The following is a 20,849-nucleotide window of genomic DNA, read 5'->3' as shown; positions in this document are numbered from 1 at the left end:
ACCAGGGGCTGCCATGCTTTCCCCATGCTGTACCTCACACATCACCAGAGGCAATATATGCCCGAAGCCGCCTGGGCAGACGTTGATGCCAGATAAGGCCGCCAGACTGACGATCGGAGACACACATACAATGGGTACAAGGCCTTTGAGAGTGTGTGGTACAGCATAATTACGGAGTACGATTGTACAGCGTGAGACTCGGACACGAGGAGAATTTGACCAAAGGCCGATGACTTACAGGGATGTTCCCTGCAGCCTAGTGATGTGTTGTACAGGATGGGGCAAATTAAGACCGCGAATCGACCGAGATAGCCTCCGTATAGCCCCGTGTACTGCTGCTACTATAGGTCCACGGTGACCAAGAGGTACTTGCCCAAGTAGGTATAGGCGTGGAGATTATATATACTAAGGTACGGAGTATAGGTACTAAGTGATCCACCAAGTTGATAGTCGCACGGAAAACCCCGGAGGGACGATCAGTAAAAGAATTGACACATGAAATATATTCTATTTGATTTCTACGGAGTACGGAGTAAAAGATTGACAATTCGATTCCAAATACTTGCTATTATTGCTATATCACTACTCCGTATATTGCTATGATTGCTACTCCCAAGTATACCTATCATATAAGAACAGGTCTCCTTACATTTTCGGCTCAACGGTTCCATACGATGCATCACACCCGAATTGCGGAGTTGCCGTTTCAATAGTCGGATAGTGGATCTCATTTGAGCTGAGTTACTCGGATTAATTTGTTTTCTTCATTTTTATTGGGGAGAACTAAATACAAGAAAAAGTACGGAGTACTAAAAAAAAAGCAAAACAATGAAGAATAATGAAGAATAATATACGAAAAAGCCACAACCGAGTCCTGGACCACTTCATTTCAATATTTGCTTTATCATCCAGCCCTCAAATCCGCACGAAAGGCTATTTCCTTTTGTAGTAATGAAATGGTGTGTCGATTCAGGCGGATCCCTCCCCCCCCCTAAACTACTGTACGCTGTATGTGCAGCGGGTATCGGGCCGTCGATAGCGAGCTGCGGTGCAGGGATCTGTCAGTAGTCCCCTCCCTCTTTCTCTCTTTTTATAATTTTCCCGGAGCTCCCTGGGCCTAGTGTGCTAGGCTGATTAGTACCTGCTTTGTCTGCCCCAACGTTCTGCAAGAAAACAGGATCTTACCCCGTTCGCAGAAAGATTATTGCATAACATGAGACTAGAGAATCTGCCAAGGAGTTAACCTCAAAAATATATTAATAAAATAATAAAATAATGCCATTGAAGATTATCCAAATCGGTCTGGACTTAGGCCCGTATTTTCCCGGCCCCATGTTCACCGACCTCTCAAGGGTCTGTGTGGCGAGAGTCACCGCACTTGCAGAAAGAATGCAAATACCTGAGAAATAATTTGATGGAAATCGTATTCCGATCATGATCTCCCCAAAATCGCATAAATTAATCATTGAATCTAGGTCCATGTATGGTGGTCAATGNAAAAAAAAAAAAAAAAAAAAAAAAAAATAGTAGCCGGCGAATCCCTAGCTGTCACTTTTGTTTTTTTTTGTAAGGGAATGCGTGGGAATTGACATCTGTCAACTTAGAACCGAGATCTTCGGGTTGGAAATCAAGTCCGAAAATAGTCTAGTTAGTGGAGAATTCATTGGTAGTATGTTCGAGGTAACATTATAGAGTAATTAAAAAAAAAAAAGAGAGAGAGAAAACAAAACGCAAGGGGACTCTGGCCCTGTCCTTTTCACCTGGGCTTATGGTCACTTTGCCAGGAAGAAATTAGCGGTGTACTGGGGTCGAGTTGGCTTGATGTTCAGCGTCTCTTTTGCTCTTCCCCCCCTTACTGGGATCTGGATCTGGGCTTTTGTTTTTTTGTTGGGCACTAGAAAAATATGGGGGGAAAAAATAGAAATCAATAAACCAAAACAAATAAATATTCAGGTTATTTGACATTATGATTCTTACGTGGAGAATTATTATCCCGGCTATTTCCACTACTAGGATCGGTGTTATGTATATGGAGTACGGAGTACGGAGTACATTGTAAATTGTAGACCTATACGGAGTAAACCATTCTAGGCTATATTATGATTATGCAACATGATCTACACTCATAACTACGTTGTATACGGAGCAGAAGAAATGATCAAAAGAAAAAAAGGAAAAATAATTTCGAGGAGTTTCTGGATGCATCATCACGGGGTCTCTCAGTTGAGATTACGATGCTACGTGTGAATATCTCATTTCAATTTGGGCTAAAATTGGGTGGACAGATTCTGGACTAGAACTTCTTTCTTTTTTCTCCCTTTTTTTTCCCTTCGATTTCTTTTATTTTTATTTTTATTGCTTTTTCCCTCATACTCTCTCATTTCTCTTCAACTGACTCTTTTGGTAACCGCCTAGCCTCTGACTGGTCTTTCTTCTTGGCATTGGAAAGGAGAGAACAGACCCTTGATCGACTTCAAGCCACCCGTATTTCGTGGTTCCTTCTGAGCCACTGATTTTCCCCTCTGCATCCCTGGGTGTGACGTGCTTCTTTCCTCTTTCGCTCTCCACTGTTACTCACGGCCCGTCTTAACGCCTAGATCGTCCCGAACCATAAAAAAGAAAAGAAAAGCCAACAAAGGCCTTGGTATTACATATGTGCTTGGCTTAGCAAGTAATTGTAGATAGCATTGCAATGGTCCACTGGGGTTGATTTTAGCCCTGCATTTTGAATGGAGAGGTTGAGGATCCAGGGCGATCGACCGGCGACCACCTCTAATAGTAAGATATCCGAGAGGGGATAAGGCTCGGCCGATGTCCGGTGAATGGTTTGGTGAATGATTTTGGCGCTGGGATTGATTTTAGCCGTTTCTTTAAGACGGACCTTGCAGGTGTTAGCTTGTACTATCTGTACCCCAAATAGAGGGGAAATGGTGCAAGCGCTGACTCCAGAAGCGGGAGAGTGCAATCCGCAATCGACGGTGCAGCCGCCGCGCATTGCCGGGCCTTTTTTTTATTTTTATTTTTTACTTTCTCTGCAGCCGCTGACAGATGTCTTGCACGATGAAAGAGATATCCACGGGATAAGATTTCAGTTTTCCTGCACCATACTCCGTACATAGAGTATAATGTACTACCTAGTACTAGTACTAGTACCTGTGTACTAGTTGTTCTTAGGGGTAATTTAGTATCTTAACCATGGTTTCAACCATTCACGTCAGTTTCAACCGTGGATAGATTTTCCCCGTTCTTCTCCCCGGTTGACCGTCCATGGTTCACCTGAGTGGGACCCGCGCGCGTGGAGACGAACCGTCTTAGGTGCTATTTCTGTGCCTATGTTGTAGGTGTTGCATTTTATGAAACATTCTAGGGCTACCTGGTAAGTAGGATATATGTACCATATAGTACTTGAATACAAGTGTGTATTGTTTGAATCTTGTCGTCTTCTCCAGCCAGAAATAGTATCCAGAGTCCAGAGTAACCCCCTTTTAGGAAAAGGAATAAATTAATTGAATCTGATCGGTGACTCCACTAAGGGAATCAACTCCCAGATCCAGCGGGCCTATCCCGGCCGATCAGCGAGTTGCGTTTCCTGTCTGTCACACAGACCAGGATCCTCAGCTGGGAATCCTTTCTCTTTGACTTGTCCCTGCAGTTTCTAGGTAAACTAATTGAGAAATGTTAGTTAATACTGAGTAAATAATAGGGGAATGATTTACCACTATAGGGAGTATGAAGTACCTTGACGCTTAACTCTTGCTGATCTGAATGGTCCTTACTTGGTGGCGTAGAATAATAATTATAATATTTTCCCCCCTAAAACCAAAAAAAGAAAGAAGAAAATAAGATAATCGAGAAAAAAAAATAAAAAGAGGGGAAAAAAGAAAAAAAAGAAAAGAAAAAGGGAAAAAAAGAGAAAAAGAAAAACAGCAGATATCGAGTGTAGAGAAGGATGATCTGAACGCACGGTTCTGGTAGTCACCTCTCTCTCTCTCACTCTCTCTCTCCACCGGGTCCACTGTGATTGATTCGATGGGCTCTCTCTTTTCCATTTTTCTCTCTTCTTCTCTCCCTCAAAAGACGGGGCAAGCCGGGATTTCTGCAGACAATTCTTCTCTTTCTTCTCTAAAAGAACCTTAGTCAGCTTCTTCGTATCCTCCACTGATCGACTTTCCCGCTGCGGCTCAGCGTCATTTCGCTTCACCTCTTTTCCCCTCTCTTAACCGCTTGTTAAGTTCCACTGTACGGAGTACGATTTCCTTGTTTTATTTTAAGCTCGCGATTCCCTTTTATTTTGGTGTTTTACTTTTTATATTTTGTTTTGGCCTTTTCTTTTTTTTCCTTTTTCAAACGCCATCTATCCAGCCTGCAGTGCATAGGGATGCGTTTGCTGCACCACCCCAGCCTCCACCTTTCTGTACGTCTAACTTCTTCTCTTCTCAACCTCCCCCCCCCCATCCCATCCCTCGACTGCCTGAGACTCTGAACTTTCTTCTCCCACCCCCCCTACCTTCATTCGGCTTGGGCCTTATTTTATCATTCAATGCGCTCTCCAATTTGAGAGTTTCTTCTACAGATGACATGATTCCTGCATGACCTTGAAACGACCCCAAAACTTACGCCTATTTTTATTTTTGTTTAGTTCCACACTGAAGCTTCCACCGAACTTTGATGTGTTCGATTGACGATTGTTAATGATTCTGATGACCATTGTGCTTCTCTGAATTCGTCTGCTTTCTCAAGAAAAAAAAAGTCTTTATTGCGCTTCTGTCTAGGCCTGCCGAGTCTTTACAAAAGGTTTACGACTTACTACGACGCTTCACTACGATATTGCACGCCCCTGCATTGCCTGCATCTTTGCATCACTTTGCCATACACTTCTTTTTCTTCAAACGTTTGATCCTGAAAGCCCCGTTGAATACTTCGTTTGCAACTCTTTCTCTTTCTTTTTTCTTCCGTGCAACCTTTGCAAGGACCTGTGGTTTTCCAAGGATTCTGCAGCCTATATTGATAGCACGCCGGACGACATTTACGTCCGCTGCTCGCTTCATCTTTCTATTCTAAACCGTTTATCCGTGCAACCGAAAAGCTGGAGCTGCCATCGATCTCGCAGGTCCATACCCGCGGTCCTGCTGACATCCCCTGGTACAACCATCACGCGGCCGAACGACCGTTATTGCCCGGCGACAAACTCCCCGCCCTCAGCCTACCGACAGCCACCCAGGGCCTCTCCCGGACCGCCTACCACGATCCATCCGGGACCAATTCCACCAACTCCAGCGCTCGGACAAGTCTGTCTGGTGCCTCTGTGCCTGTCAACGAACTCAGGAGTCCCCCGTCCTCTACGGACCTGTCTGGGACCCAGGGCCGGCTCTCGTTGGATTCTTCCGCCCCAACTGAATACAGTATTCCGCCCTCGGTCAACGAAGGCTACTATCCTAGCCCGACTTCTCTCGGCAGCATGAACCAAACCCAGCCGTATATGGATGTCCACCCACACATGTCATCTGCTCAATCGTACGCTCCTCAAGGCGCTACCGCAGGCGCAATGTCCCACTATCAATACCACGGGCAACCCCCTGTGATGCAGCCCGCGTCTTCTTACGCCCCGGCTGGTTACCCTCAATATGGATACGCCCCTGGCGTTACTTCACCCCCAACGGGACACCCACCAAGCTCAATGGGTGGCCAGATGCCGGCCCAGTTGCTGCCGTTGCCTGGTAAGCTCCAAAGCCAGAATGTAATCGATGATTATTCTGATCGTTATCAAGTGAGCAACCACGCCGTGGCCCCTCCGAGTGGGTATGGGAACAACACCGGTGCTCCGTTACAAGGGTTCGTCTTTGATGGTACTGGTCAGGTTGCTCCTCCGGGAGCAAAGCCCCGAGTGACAGCCACATTATGGGAAGATGAGGGGAGTCTATGCTACCAGGTGGAAGCTAAGGGAGTATGTGTAGCTCGCCGAGAGGGTACGTGAATTTTGTGGCAAAAGGTCAATTGGTGATTTTTTTGACTGACTCGATTGTTTCTCAGACAACCACATGATCAATGGTACAAAGCTGCTAAATGTAGCTGGTATGACCCGTGGTCGACGTGATGGAATTCTCAAAAGTGAAAAGCTCCGTCATGTTGTGAAAATTGGACCGATGCATTTGAAAGGTGTCTGGTGCGTATTTCGATTCCGTACAGCATGCGCAGCATCCGCTAATCTTGCTTTTTAGGATCCCATTTGAGCGTGCTCTCGAATTTGCCAACAAGGAGAAGATCACTGATCTCTTGTACCCGCTCTTTGTGCATAATATCGGTGGTCTTCTATACCACCCGGCCAACCAGACACGAACAAACTTAGTAGTGAAAGATTCCCAACAGCGACGTATGGAAGGCCTTCCCCCTGGTCCCCAACGCACGCCGTCTGGCTCTCAGCAACCCCCGATTCATCATCACCACCCCTCCCTTCAGACGCCCATGTCCTCCCACATGTCCCAAGGCCCGATGAGTGGCCAGCCTGGTTCCCGACCAGGCCTTGAGCGGGCCAACACCTTCCCCACACCGCCAGCCAGCGCATCCAGCCTGATGGGTGTCACCAATCAAGGCAGTTCATACGAATGGGGTGGACAAGTGCCACACACACAGCCCTTGTCCATCGACACCACACTGAGCAACCAGCGCTCAATGCCAACCACCCCCGCAACAACTCCACCGGGAAACAACATGCACGGCTTGCCAGCCTACCCAAGCCAAGGCTACGACAGCTCCAAGCCCTACTATTCCGCGGCACCACAAACACACGCCCAATACGCGCCGCACACCCCCTTGACTAATTCAGGGATGTCCAGCTATGGCCAACCTTTGCCCGGCGGATACATGAAAAGCGAGATGGCGCCACCAAACCCACGCCCTGGTGCCTCAGAGCCCGAAACCTCCGAGCGAGACCCAAACCGGTACAGCCAGAGCAATGGGCCTGGCGAGACCGTCCCCGAGCACGAGCAGGAGTATATGCCAGACCATAACGCCGGCTACAACTCTAACCGCGGCTCCTACACCTACACCACAAACCCCTCCGTCAGCTCCCTGACCGGAGAGCACTCCCAGCTCACCCCGGAGATGACCAGCTCCCCGAGCCAGCAAAACGGCTCCGGTCGCATGACTCCACGCACGGGCGCAGGCCCCCCTCACTGGGCTTCGGGGTATAACACCCCTCCTCGTCCCGCCGCCACTACCCTGTACAACGCTGTCAGCGATACGCGCGGTACCCCGGCAAACGGTGCTTCGGACCCTTACTCTATGGCCTCGTCCACAGCCCCTGTCTACGCGACTGGAAATGGCTCGTTGAGTGCGGGTAGCAAGCGCATGCGCGAGGATGACGATATCCGCCCCGAGAGTACCGCTGAATACGAGACGTCGAAGCGTCGCAAGACCATCACTGATACCACGCTCGGTGGTCCGGTCGGTGGCCCGCCTATCCTTCAGCCGATGAAGCCCAGCGCGGTCATGGCTCGTCATCGGTGAGTTTGCGTGTGATTCAATTGTGGCTTCTAGCTAGTTTGTGGTTATGGTTCCTGCTCGGGTTCCTGTTTTGGTTCTCTTCAGGTCCTGTTTGCTTTTCGCTGGATTTTCTTTTTTTTCTGTTGGTTCTATTTCTCGGTCGGAGTTTGTTTTTCATGATAGACTGCGCATGCACCACCCGCATGGCGCGCTGCGGTCTTGTCTGTGTCTCGCCACGAACATTGTGAGACAGACAGACCCGGCGGTGTCGAAACGAAACGAAGCTCATTTGTCTCTCTGCGTTTGTTTATGTTTTCAAGTTGAAGAAATCTTGAATATTTTTGAGAATATCTAACTTGTGTGGGGAGAGGGGAAGAACTAGGCGCAAGATCTGTTCACGGTCCAACATTAGAGAAACATTTCCTATCACTTGTTGAAGACCTGGATGGTGATCGCAAACCTCGATGACTACGATGTGACGAATCTCTTATGAACGAATTTTCTTTGTGTGATGACTTGACCACGAGCCATCTTCATTAACGAGTTGTTTTTTTTTTTCTCTCTCTTTCTTTTTATCATTGATGCTTTATTTATTGCGTGTTTTGGGTTTTGAAAAGGATATTCTTTGGCATGGCCTTGGCTTTGGTTTTACTCCCCTCTCTACTTCTTTGCGCTGCTATTGCTACTGCCACTCTACTAGAGAGATGATTATCATGGTAATGAACGGTTATGAACTCTGGGTCTGCATGCCTTTAGCGACATACAACGTTGGTTTTATCCGGTCTAAATGGATTGTTCTTTTTCCCACTCTTGGTGATTTTTATAGTTTGTAGATGTGGATGTAGGTTGTAGATTATTGACCCTTGTTTTGTCCTATACACGTTCTTACAACTTGATGCTGTAGGTCGTCGGGGACATGGATGCAGTTATCGGATGCTTGGCTTGTCTTCATGGCAGCTTTGTATATTTCGTATCAGACATTTGTTCTTTTCAACATGCTAGCTTAGTACTTGTATTAGTCTCTTCAAGGAAGACGTCAAATAGAGTCTGTAAGTTGTAAAAAGCTTCATTGTACCTCCACTTTAGTCACATACTTCGCACCACGTGACCCAATCTACCCTATCTAACCCAAAACAGCAAAATCAAAACACATTTGAACCATGGTTCATTCGACTTCACTCCACGGCGACTTCTCGCCAAATTTCAACTCAAACACCACCAAATCCTACAACACGTCATCCCGACCAACATGACTACTTGAATAGCGAATGGAAACCCCTACTACAAACCCGCAAGACCCAACAATGACTGGCGAACGACCAAAACGACCCGTAAAACCACAACCCCCAGAGCCACGAAACCACCTCCAATTTGATCCCTGGCAGTCAGCTTCAACAGGCCACCAGCGTGCAGCCGAAGCCGGCGGTTTCCTCGGCTCGACATCATGGCGGGATGCTCGCTCGGCGAAATTGACCAGGCAGTATCAAAGTGGGGATTGTCTTCCAGGGCGAGGAAAGGCACTAGGACCGGGAGCGGGGAACAAAGCAACACAAGAGTCGACACTCGTACCCGGTGCATTCAATGGGAAATGTGCATCGCAGTCGCCGCCTAAAATACCTGCTTCTGGTGAATGGGCTATGGTAGCTGGGGATGTGGCTAAGCGGAATGAACTCGGTGTTCGGGATATTCGGTCGTTTATGGGTGTTAGCAAGAGGAAGGTGGTTGATGAGCTTGAGACGGATATGAAGACGGAGACGAAGAAGATCAGGACTGTTGTTGGGGCGGACCGGAGTCTGAGTCCTGCTCAAGATGCAAAGGAAACGGAAAAAGAAACGGAAAAGTCTCAAATACAAGACAACCCCCAACCTGACTCCCGCTCTGGCGCCAGCCTTGACCTGAAATCCACTTCGAATATCTTCGCCGGCGTTACGATCTTCATCAATGGCTCTACGCTCCCCCAGATCTCCGAGTATAAACTCAAACACCTACTCGCGTCGAACGGGGCTAGGACTTCTATCTACATGGCCCGGAAGACGGTGACGCATGTTCTCGTCGGACGACCTAATACCGGGGCTGTGAGTGGAAGTGGAACAGCTGTGTCTGGTGCAGGTGGAGGTCTTGCTGCCGGTAAGCTCCAGCAGGAAATTGCCCGTGGGGGGTGGAAAGGTGTGAAGGTTGTTAGTGTGGACTGGTATGTACTATCAAACTGTTGAATGACCGGCGAGTGACCCTTTCTGACGTTGAATTTGTTATCGCTAGGGCTCTTGAGAGTATCAAAGCTGGACGTCGTCTTGCCGAGTCCCGGTTCCCTGGTATGCATGTTGCGGCCAAGGGACAGCGGAGTGTTGCTGGGATGTTTGGTGTGCAGGGAGTGAAGAAGTAATCTTCTTTTACATCGATATGGTTGACATTTAGCGACTTTGTCCTTTTTTTTTGCATTGCATTGCATATGGCATTTTGCCATGGATGGCGTTCTGGATAGAGTGGTTTTCCGTCAATCTTGTGGGTATGGATGATGAATTTTCCAACTACGTGCACTTATGATACCCAATGATCTATGATCACATTGAATCTAATTTGATCGTCATGACTACGAAACATCTGCTTCGGAACTTCTCTCGTCCCATTGACTCATGTACTACCATTGCTGATATAACTTGTTATGGATGTTGACTTCCAATACTCTACTCTCGACTTGACACTTGTACTTGAAGTTCTCATTTCATTCACAATCGTGCACCATTATCATAACATCCATGATATACAAAATCAAAATCAAAATCACATGTGCATGCGCATGTACATGTACAGACCGGTAATGAACCCGGGTTCGATCACAGAACACAAAAAAATCAAAAATTCACAGAAATATCAACAAATTCCCCCCAAAGCGCCATAGCCATGCAGAATACTATGTGAGAAAAAAAAACAGGATACATGTGTCATAAACCAGGATCCCAAAATGGCCATACAAGCCAGATAGATCGTGAAGCTTTCTCACATTCACCTGAACGAACTTCCCCTACCTCCTCGCGCGGCATATGTCTCGCCGTCATGGCTGCTGTTGTCAGACATATGCCGCCCCCAGCCGCTCTGTTGACGAGTCGGGACAGGCGGGGGGTTGTTGTGGCCTCCTGTCTCGCTAGGGAGGGTCGTTACCATATCAGAGTCAGAAGACCCTAGGCCCGACACATCGGCTGCGATGGGCATGAGATCCAGGGTGGTGGTGGGCGTGATATCAGGGAGCGTCGGGAGGGGGTTTGGATGGCGGTGGGTAGAGAATGAGGATTGGGCGGGAGGTGGGGCGCGAGAATGGGCATGGACTGAGGAGGTTGTCCGTGTACGAGTTCTGCTGCCGCTGTCCCTCGATGAGGGCTGTCTCCAGCCGTCTTCTTCGTGGGAGAGGGGTTCTGGGGATGAGGTGTTTTGTCGGTTGTGCGGGAGGTAGTAGGGGTTGTTGGAATCGGAGTAGTCATGATGATTATCCTCGTAGGCGGGGAATGTGGCGGTGGTGTTGCTGGACACGGAGTTGCCGTGTGACCGGCCTGCGAAAATGGGCTGGGGCTCGCCAAGTTCTGACTCGGCGCTCGACCAGCGGTCTAGCTTTTCGTTCAGGGGCTCTTCTTCTGGTTGTGAATGGCGTGAGTCGCCGTGGACGAGACCGAGTGATTCTTCTTCAGTTGCGGATTTGCGCATATCGGCTGCCAGGTGCGTTCGGCGTAGGATTCCACGGGGCGAACCTGGTGTGGGTTTGGCGGAAGATTCGCTGTCCGCCTTCGTACGGCCCATCATGGTGTTGAAGGAGAACTGACGGCGGGTAGTATTGACGAGTGATTCGGGTGCTAAGGTTTCGGGCTTTTCGTCTGCCCATGATATAGACCGCGGCGTATCGCTACGCGGACGGTTTGCGTTGAACGGAGCCTCCAAACCACCAGCCATACCGGCGCCATGGTATTCGGTGTCAGCATTGACGCTTTGGTGTGGCATGTCTATCATTCCCACCGATTGTGTGTTGGCATCAGAAATCTTCTCGTCTTCAGTATTTACGGCCTTCCACTGGGAAGGATGAAGCACGCTGGTAGCCCGAGACCGAATATTATCCATGAAAGAATGGCCGCTTTGCTTGGTGCTAGGTCGGTGATCCTCCTCATGCTCATCAACGGGCAACCGGGACATGCCCCACGGTGGATGTTGTTGTTTGACCGATGGTGCTCGCGGAGTGATTGGTCGTGTCATAGTTGGTCCCTCGCCAATAACAGTCTTGCGTCGGCGCAGACCATCCCATTCAATTATCTCATTCTCGCCTGGCACTTTCAGGGTATCTTCATGCTTGTCATGGAAGAAACGGCGGGCTTCATCTGATTCCATAGTGCGGCGAGCAGTCGAAATGCGACGAATGATAGAGGCTGCACCACGAATGGAGTCTGCTTTGGGCTCGGACTCGGGCTCTTCTACCGCGGCAACTTCTCGAATTTGATCTAGATCACCCTTGAAAATAGCAGCATCGGGGACGTCCTTGGCGGATTTAGATAGTTGCAGTAATACCACACCGGCGCAAATTTGCATGAACCCAATTATCACAGTTGCAATCTGGATTCCTGTGCCCTTGAAGCCCTGGAACAAAATGGCGGAAGTGATAATGGTGGCGCTAGTGAACATCACGTAGTAAGTCGGCGTGACCAGAGCGGCATTGAAAAGATTAAGCGCTTTCTGTATAGCAGGGTTAGCACAGCCATAAGACACGAGGGTGAAGACGTACATTGAGATAAATAATCTCGGTCAACAATGTCCCAATAACAAATACAAGCAAGACATATAGGAACCAATGCTTGAACTGCTCCTCGCCATTAATCTGAGCGAGAATAGCAGAGCCCAAGCCCTGGGTAGCCACGACACTCAACCCACCAACCATGCTGCAAATACTGATATAAACGAACATGCTCGACTTTCCATAACGTGGACCAACCCAAAGAGCCGTAAAGGCAGCCCCAACGATGATCAACCCGGCATAGACCAGAAACCCAGGCTGGATGACAAAATGCTGCATGCCCTGGATGTCATCAACAGACGACTGCTCAGGCGCATTCATAGCAATAGTCACCGATCCAATAATACAACAGAAACAGCCAACCTTCCCCACGAAACTAAGCCGTTCCTTGAGGAAAATTGCCGACAAAACAGTGGTAATCACAACCGATAGCGCACCGAGCGGCGTGACCAAAATCGCATCGACGAATGCATACGCCACGAAATTGCAGATCTCTCCAACAATCATCAGCGTCATACCAGTCCACCACCAGAAATTTTTCAGATATCCATATCCCTCGCCGGCCTCCTCATTGTACTTCACATTCGCCTTCAGCAGTCCGATTTTCTTCACTACGAACGAGATACCGATGAAAACGCCCGATGCGACAGCCAGTGAGATACCAACGGCCTTGTACACCGGCGGGCGGCCTGAGGATTCCGCGCGGGCGAGGAGGTTGTTCGCATGTGATAAGGCGGAATTGGGATCCATGATTGTGGAGGTTGGAAATTAGGACCACACTGACCAGCAGTGGGAAAAGGCGGGGAGTTTTGTGTCGCGGGGACAGAGAGAGTCGTCCGAAGACGAGACTCGGCGATTATTTGAAACACCTAGGGACCCTGCCACGATATCGATAAAGACTGGGCGTATCGCCGGGGCGACTATCAACGAGGGGCCTGCGTCCACAACGGTTTCGAGTCGGACTATCGCAAGGAATTTTGTGGAAATAATTGTGATTTGGAATATCGGTGATCTGAGAATGCTTCTAGAGATTGTCCACGAGGAAAGGAAAAATGTGGGATTCCGCAAGGGGGGCACGTCAGCCGTTGGCGCTATGACTTTCGGTGGTACTCAGGTGGTAAATAATGGATTTTAAGGGTATCAAGGATGTTGAATGTTACTTAAGACAAAGAATCAGGAGTGAAGAATTGGAAAATAAAACAATAAAGAAATCAAATCAAATAAAAGGGGAAGGGGAAAGGGAAAGGGAACAGGATCGAGATGCAAAACAAAGAGGCTGGGGGAAAAGGAGGTACAGGTACTCCTGAACAGGGCGGGCTGGACTATGATCGACAGGTACCTGTACCTTCTAGCCTTTTTAACTATCGGCCTATCAGCCTATAATTACTTTACTTATACTTTAGTTTATGGAGTGCATTAGCCCTTGAATACGGAGTATACGGATTAATTTAAGATCAATAGGGAATCTATTTGCCCCTATAGGGTATGAAGTACGTACTACTCCGTACATTATACATGGATGCCTAATTTAGAACGTGCCATTGTGTTTTTGTCTCACATAATTACTATACAAAACCATCAGTTCCCACATTTGGTGTCTCATAAATGTCATCATTCATTATGTTGTGTGCCCAATGAGGCACTGGCCATCGTTCGTAGCGGGTCAACTAAGATAAAAACCATAAATAGAATTGCATGCACCCAGGACGCCCTCTCAGCCCTAATCAACTGTCTGAACAGAGGGGTATTCAGCAGGAAAGACACAGAAACAACGTGATGCACATGTTAAAAAAAAGAGAGAAAAAAAAAGGTCTCGAGATGAAAGCACGTGAGAAGGGATCACCGCACGTGGTAGCTGGGCTTCCGTTGTCGGTTCACCGTTGGGGGTGGCTCATCAACCGGGTAAGGAGGTCGGACGTTGGTGTTCGAAGTTGACGAAGGTGCTTGAGAGAATAGCGGTGCGGGCATAGCCACGCCACCATCGTCTTCTTGAGATGGGTATGGGATGGGGGTCTTGGGCGGCACTGGTGGTGCTGGTGCCATGCCATTGAAGGTTGTGACATACTCATCACTGCGGGAGGGCGGGCTCTGTTGTTGTGAGCTTGAGCTTGGTCGGCTTGCAAGCTCGTGGCTTCGACGATAATCACTTCCAGATTGCCGGGGTGGAGAAGTAGATATGCTATCTTGAGGTGTGTGGTGAACAGGGAGCGTGTCATCCGGTGGTGATGTAGTCACCACGGTTGGAATAGGCGGCGCCGCTTGTGAAGGTGGAGGGTGATGGATAAACTCAGCGGGTAATTCTGCCGGTAATTCGACAGCGAAGTGCGCAGGGGGTGGAACGTATGATTGAACGGGAGAAGAAATCGAAAGCTCTTCGGTCTCAAGATCAAAAGATAGATCGTCACGATCCCCGCCCGCGGCGGCGTGGCTCGCCAGACGGCGGTTCATGCGCTCGATCTTAGCAAATCTTACACCTGCTTCTAGAATCATCTTCTTGACTTCGGGCCTGGCCAGATACTGCCGTGTGTTGGTGCTGATATCGGCTAGCCGGTTCCATTCGTTCATACCAAACTCGCCCACACCGACCTCGACGTTGAGGCGGAAATAATTGTCTTTGCTGACATTGCGTTTGGCGAGACGGTCTCGAAGCATATCATTGTGGATATCCTCGCAACCCTCAATCTTCGTCATCAGTCGACGTCGCGCTTCGGCAAATGTGCCGAACGAGTCGCCGAAGAAATCTTCCCACCATTCATGTTGTCGGTTATTGGTACCAGCTGGGCGCTTTCCGGTTCCCACACTGATAAAGACCCCGACTTCCCGACCTGGCCACTCATTTACAACAGCCTCATCAAGAATCAGCGGCGCGGGGTTGAATGTGCCATGACCCTCATCAATAAAATGGTTTTGACCAATCTGGATGGGCTTGAAAGCAAGCCCCGTCGCAGATGTCGCACGTCCTGCTTGCCAAACAGTGCAATCGAATTCAGGTGGAGGTTCTCGGCGGGAGTCGTAGGACCGTAGAAGGACAGCCGATCCCTTGCGCGGGGTGCCCTTGTACATAGCAGTGACCGCACTATATTTCATATCAGTACCAGCGACCCATGTTTTCGCATTGTGGGACTCACGTTTTGGTCCGATTTTCTCGGTTATCATAAAGCAGCGCGTCTGGATTACCCCAACGCAACCCATTAAGAAAAATGGAGCCTCTTTGGCTTGTCGGAGACATTGGATGCGAAGCAGCAGCAGTGCTAAAACTGCCCCGACTGATAGAGCGTTGCGGAACAGAGCCTGGGCTGTATGGCAAGCTTGCCATAGAAGCCATAGAATCACGATTGGGGGCATTCCCCGTGTCATTTCCCTCTGCCTCAAACACTGTATATTCCCGCACACATTCCCGGATCGCCTCCTCGAGCTTCGAGGCCTTGAACAAAGTCGAGCGGTAGGGAATACCAGCGATGGTCTTGTCGGTCTCAAATACTTTGCGAGTCATACGCACGTATACTTCTTTGCAAGTCTCGAGGTCCAGGCGGAGGCGACCGAGCATCAGGGCGATCAAGCCGCCAGTGCCGGTACCGGCGATCAAGTCGAAGTGGTCGCAGGGTTTGGGAATTTGGTCTCGACGCGGTGGTTTTCCTTCGCATTCAACATAAGTGCGGTACATGAGTTCCTGGAGGAGAATAAGCATGGAGTAGCCACGAACACCACCGCCATCTGTTCAGGTCAGCTGGGTTTGATATACGCCGGGAAGATAAATAATACTAACCTAGAGAGAGGATCCGCAGCGGAGGACCCTTGGTGGTGTCCTTGCGGCGCAGATTGGCTGGATCCATGGCGATTGTAGCAGTTATGTTTTGGAACGATTACGATCGCCCTTTTTTTTCTGCTACGGCAGCTTACCCGCGGCGGGGCTCAGCGATGCCTTATGCACCGGATCGCGGGATAGTTGGCGCCTGACCGATGAGGTCTTGGTAAAGAGGTAGAAGCGTCACAGGTGAAACACAAGTCGAATGCAGCTCTGGTTGGGTGCGTGACAGGTCAACGTGAGAGTTGCAGTTTAGTGGACTCCAAATAGGCAGCGGCGTATGAGTGATGATTGGAGGGGCTTGAGCCACAGTCCCTGAATAGTTCGGTAAGGCTGGACTGGACTTGGCTTAAGCACAACGCAATTGTTAAGATGAGTCGCACAAGTCACAGAATAAAATCGCAAGGGAAGAACGAAAACGTCGTCTATCGTTCAAAGTTATTGCAAGTTATTCTTAGAAATCGAATCTAAGTCCCACATTCAGTTGCTTTTCCATGGATCGATGAAGTCAGGTGATTATTTGGGGCAACTGGTGGCGGTGTCTTCATATGACGTAACTGTGGCTATGTGCTTATCCACCAATTGAATTGCTTTCTTATGCATCTCACTCGGTTTTCAGCTACCATGTACTCCGTAGTTTGATGCATAAAAAAATAAGAAGTGCCTGTATTTTTTCATTCTCAAGAGTTTGGCAACTTAGCTACAATTGTTCTAGGATGAACGTTTTGCCCGAAATCTGTATATTTTTACTCCAACCTTCAACATGACGTCAAACCCCCCCAGATTTCTACACGATACCGAGATGTCCATATCGATGTACCTACAACTAAAAGAGAAATCCATTTGCAGGATATTTTCAATTCGTCATGCCAGGCCAATCTAAAGAGCCCAGTTAGCATCCACTCCCACAGTTCGCCAGAAAAAGAGGAAAAACACTCACCAAAAATAGACCTGCTAGTTCCTTTCTCAGCAACCGCAATCTCATCCCCAACCCTCAGACTATTCCCCTCGCCCTTCGGCTCCAAGAAAGCATACCTACCAAAGACAGGACTAAATTTTGCCCCAGAATCCACCCTGCGATCCTTCATCAACTTCTTAAGCACAGCACCAGACTCACCAGTCCCCATCTTCCCAGTCTCATAATCAACATTAAGGCTCTGACAGCGCACACAATTCCCCGTCAGCAAAAGCTTACTCGACTCATGCCCCAATCCATTGCCCACAGTCAGGGCGCCCCAAAAGTCCTCCTCGAAAGCCTCTCCAGCCCCTGAGACAACAACATTAGGCCGGAACTTCGTACGGTCCATCTTTTCTCCGTCCGGCAGCCGCGCTGAGACATTATCAACGGATGTCTCGGAGATAACGAGATAAGGCGCGCAGTCCGCAAAAGTAATGCGGTCTTCGTGCTGTGTGTATAGAGCGTAAAAGTAATATAGTACCGCCGCACTAGCAGTGAAAAGGAGCGTGGGCGTGAGAGTCCGAGCTGTTTGAGGAGTTATCCCATCGCGGACAATAGTACCGCCCTGAAGGAGTATGTTGATCGCGGATGCTACAATGAGAATCGGGAGAACCCGTTCCCATTTCCTGTCTGGATTGGTTAGACTTTCGCGTATTGTGTGCAGCGCGGTCTTTTTGTCTTTCTTCGCTGGCGCGAGTGTGCCAAGCACCTCTCTGGAGTTCGGTCCAAGGTAGGCTAGAACTACGGGATATCCGAAGCAGGCGCTGAACCAGTCATTGTACTCTGCGCCCATGTTGTATCCTGTTGTTGGGCTCTGGTGCATCATGACTTTGAGAGGGTTGAGGGTTTTTGGGTTGGGCTGGAGTGGGATTTCTAGTCGGCTGGTTTCGCGCGGTTTGGAAGCTGACCCCAACGGAGGAGGGTGGTGTGTGATAATCAATTTTCCGCTGTCCTTCTCTGTCTGCGGATACTCGATGTCGGTGTGGAAGAGGGCCATCTCTGGGAAGTGCGGGACATGCATGTTCTTCAGGGTCGTGGTGCCGGAGCCATCCTCGGCTGGGATGACTTTAAGGAGCATGAAGTGGCGATCATATTGAAAGCCGCGTGTGGTCAGAATTCCCTCTGTGATTGTTGTTGGTCGAAGGGATTTAATCGGGTAGACATAAAGCTGAGAGTTGGTCAGCATGCCGTTTCCTGTCTTCGTCGTAATTCCGTGTTCTTACCTGGCTGACTTTCATGATTGTAAGTGGAAAGCTGTAGATGAACAGAAAGCAGTATATCTTATCTCGAAGGAGTATGAAAATTCGCTTTCAACAAGCCGATCTCGGGGAAAGACCTCGGGAAGATGATTACATCGTTCCCCGGTTCCGCCCCGGATTAGACTTTGCGGAGTAAGGTCCGCCTATCTAGTTACAACCTCTTAACATTTTTGATAGGCAAGATTATTTGTGAACTTATTCTCTAAATAAAATTTTTGTTTCTGGTCCTAAATATAAATAAAAGGTCTTCAATCATATTCGTTTCGAAATCATGCAAGGAAATATACAAAAGGGAATCAAAAAAAAAGAAAACGTCTACTGTTCCTCAGCCCATGGCAAGCTGAAGGTACCAACCCAATCCTCAACCTCTTGGCGGAGCACAACAATCTCCGAGATCTCCTCACCCTCACCCACGTACTCCAAGAAGGCCTTGACAGTATTCGGGTTCTTGACACTGCGGGACTGAGCCGACTCACGGGCAGCCTTGTCCAGCTTCTGGGTGATGGTTACTGCACGATCGACAATATCAGCGACGCGGGTGAAGTCCTCAGGCTGGAAGCCACGGGAGGTCATGGCTGGGGTTCCCAGGCGCAGACCGCCAGGCTTGAGGGCGGACTTGTCACCGGGAACGGTGTTCTTGTTACTGGCAACACCGCACAGTTCGAGAACGCGCTCAACACGAGCACCGTCCACGCCGCGGTTCTTCAGGTCCACTAGCACCAGGTGGTTGTCGGTGCCACCGGACACAATGTTGTAGCCGAGTCCACCGTTGCTGGTGGAATCACCTAGGCGCGCAGCGAGGGCAGAAGAGTTGAGAAGCACTGTCTCCTGGTAAGCCTTGAAGTCGGGCGTCTGAGCCTGCTTAAGGGCCACGGCCAGCGCGGTGATAGTGTGGTTGTGGGGGCCACCCTGGTGGCCGGGGAAGACGGATGCGTTGATGGGATTTTCGAGATCGTACATAACCGAGTTGCCCTTCTTGTCAGTGCTGCGCACGCCCTTGCGGTAGAAGATCATGGCGCCACGCGGGCCACGCAGAGACTTGTGAGTGGTGGTGGTCACAACATCTGAGTAGGGGAAGGGAGAGGGGAGTACGTCGGCAGCCACAAGACCGGAGATGTGGGCCATGTCGGATAGCAGGTAGGCGCCCACGGAGTCGGCGATCGCGCGCATGCGCGGGTAGTCGATCAGACGGCTGTAGGCCGAGGTACCCGCAATAATCAGCTTGGGTCGGTATAGGGTAGCCGACTTCTCCAATGCATCGTAGTCAATCAGGCCAGTCGACTCATCGAGGCGGTAAGGGAAGGTCTCGAAGTACTTGGAGATGGCGGAAATCTTCTTGGTAGGGGTCTGATAACCGTGGGACAGGTGGCCACCGTGGGGAAGGTCCAGGCCCATGAGGCGGTCGTGAGTGTTGAGGAGGGCGGAGTAGGCCATAAGATTAGCGGGCGAGCCGGACAGGGCTGAAATGAGTTAGCTTTCGCACATCTTATTGTATCATGTCGACTGGATCATACGTTGAACGTTCACTCCCCATTCCTCCGGGTCCAGACGGAATGTCTCCAGGGCACGCTGCTGGCACAACCGCTCGGAGGCATCAATGTGTTCGTTTCCTCCATAGTACCGGGCACCGGGGTATCCCTCGGAATATTTGTCTGGATTGCGGTTAGAATGGTCTGTCAGGGCAAGCAGAGGCGGTCGCCCGGAGTACATACTTTGCATAACACTGCCGAGGGCATCGAGAACAGCTTGTGATGTGAAGTTCTCGGAGGGAATCAGATTGATGAAGTGCTTTTGGCGTTTTTTCTCCTGTAATTGTTTTAGCAGCTGGTCGGTCAATTGGTGAGCTCTCTATTAGCGATGACGCACCTTCTGTAGGATGCTATAAACGGCGGGGTCAGACTCCTCTAGAGAGGCCGCGAGCAGCTATCAATTAGTTAGTTTATATGCTCCGTTTGCCATTGAGTCGATTCCGGCCACCAACCTTGTGCTGCGTATCGCGAGTGGACGACGCTACTCCCCGCGATTGGGGGGCCAATCTGGGCACGATAGAGGCGCGAGCGGAGACAACGGCTGCCCGGGAGCTCCCAAGGGGGAGCAAGCGAGCAGCGGATCTACCACAGCGAGACAAATACATGATGAAGCTGAAGAAGGTCAATTCCCAAGCAGAGTATTATGTACTTAGCCGATAGGAAAGTGACGGCTTTTAAACGACTGATGCTAGTCGGACGAGCACTGGGACCTTTCCGTTGCCCGCGGAAAGCGGGAAAAATGCACTATTCCCGTTCGAGCTCTCCGCCTGGTCCGTGCGCCAGCTGTTGGTTTATCTTCGCTCGGCAAAAACTTTTCCTCCTTTTCTTCTTCACACAACTAAATCCAAGATGAAGAAACGGCGTCCTAATCTGTGTCAGCACTCGTCGGTGACGGCTGGGCTTCGGTCTAGCTGGCGCTGGACGGGCGCTGCTGAAAGGTCCCACGCCTCTTAACCATCCTTTAAGGGGCCAGTACCACCGGATTGGAATTGTTGTGTTGGTTCACCTTCTTTGGAAGGTCGGGATTGGTCTGCTGTGTCACCCACAT

General features: G+C 49.6%; 6 protein-coding genes across 6 annotated transcripts; 2 read left to right on the top strand and 4 right to left on the bottom strand.

The window, feature by feature from the left end:
- Positions 1 to 4,378: 4,378 nt before the first annotated feature.
- PEX2_045870 (KilA-N domain-containing protein) lies at positions 4,379 to 7,506 on the top strand (the record flags this gene model as incomplete). Its single annotated transcript, XM_016741862.1, has 5 exons — positions 4,379 to 4,414; positions 5,012 to 5,717; positions 5,769 to 5,966; positions 6,031 to 6,163; positions 6,219 to 7,506. 5 exons carry the CDS (start codon positions 4,379 to 4,381, stop codon positions 7,504 to 7,506), a joined length of 2,361 nt encoding a protein of 786 aa, XP_016603092.1.
- Positions 7,507 to 8,750: 1,244 nt separating this feature from the next.
- On the top strand, positions 8,751 to 9,865 carry PEX2_045860 (uncharacterized protein; the record flags this gene model as incomplete). Its single annotated transcript, XM_016741861.1, has 2 exons — positions 8,751 to 9,673; positions 9,742 to 9,865. The coding sequence occupies 2 exons, from the start codon at positions 8,751 to 8,753 to the stop codon at positions 9,863 to 9,865; spliced, it is 1,047 nt and encodes a 348-aa protein (XP_016603091.1).
- A 620-nt stretch (positions 9,866 to 10,485) lies between these two features.
- PEX2_045850 (DUF803 domain membrane protein) lies at positions 10,486 to 13,000 on the bottom strand (the record flags this gene model as incomplete). The annotated part of the gene is made up of 2 exons (XM_016741860.1): positions 10,486 to 12,192; positions 12,242 to 13,000. The coding sequence occupies 2 exons, from the start codon at positions 12,998 to 13,000 to the stop codon at positions 10,486 to 10,488; spliced, it is 2,466 nt and encodes an 821-aa protein (XP_016603090.1).
- Positions 13,001 to 14,089: 1,089 nt separating this feature from the next.
- PEX2_045840 (putative Patatin-like serine hydrolase) lies at positions 14,090 to 16,083 on the bottom strand (the record flags this gene model as incomplete). The annotated part of the gene is made up of 3 exons (XM_016741859.1): positions 14,090 to 15,326; positions 15,379 to 15,964; positions 16,017 to 16,083. 3 exons carry the CDS (start codon positions 16,081 to 16,083, stop codon positions 14,090 to 14,092), a joined length of 1,890 nt encoding a protein of 629 aa, XP_016603089.1.
- An 828-nt stretch (positions 16,084 to 16,911) lies between these two features.
- On the bottom strand, positions 16,912 to 18,251 carry PEX2_045830 (MOSC domain protein; the record flags this gene model as incomplete). Its single annotated transcript, XM_016741858.1, has 3 exons — positions 16,912 to 16,934; positions 16,996 to 18,181; positions 18,237 to 18,251. 3 exons carry the CDS (start codon positions 18,249 to 18,251, stop codon positions 16,912 to 16,914), a joined length of 1,224 nt encoding a protein of 407 aa, XP_016603088.1.
- A 336-nt stretch (positions 18,252 to 18,587) lies between these two features.
- PEX2_045820 (serine hydroxymethyltransferase) lies at positions 18,588 to 20,406 on the bottom strand (the record flags this gene model as incomplete). Its single annotated transcript, XM_016741857.1, has 5 exons — positions 18,588 to 19,732; positions 19,787 to 19,924; positions 19,985 to 20,078; positions 20,139 to 20,195; positions 20,254 to 20,406. 5 exons carry the CDS (start codon positions 20,404 to 20,406, stop codon positions 18,588 to 18,590), a joined length of 1,587 nt encoding a protein of 528 aa, XP_016603087.1.
- Between the last annotated feature and the right edge of the window lie 443 nt (positions 20,407 to 20,849).

The sequence above is a fragment of the Penicillium expansum genome, assembly GCF_000769745.1.
Source record: "Penicillium expansum strain MD-8 chromosome Unknown contig147, whole genome shotgun sequence".
Lineage (NCBI taxonomy): Eukaryota > Fungi > Ascomycota > Eurotiomycetes > Eurotiales > Aspergillaceae > Penicillium > Penicillium expansum.
This window is presented reverse-complemented; position numbering and strand designations above follow the sequence as displayed.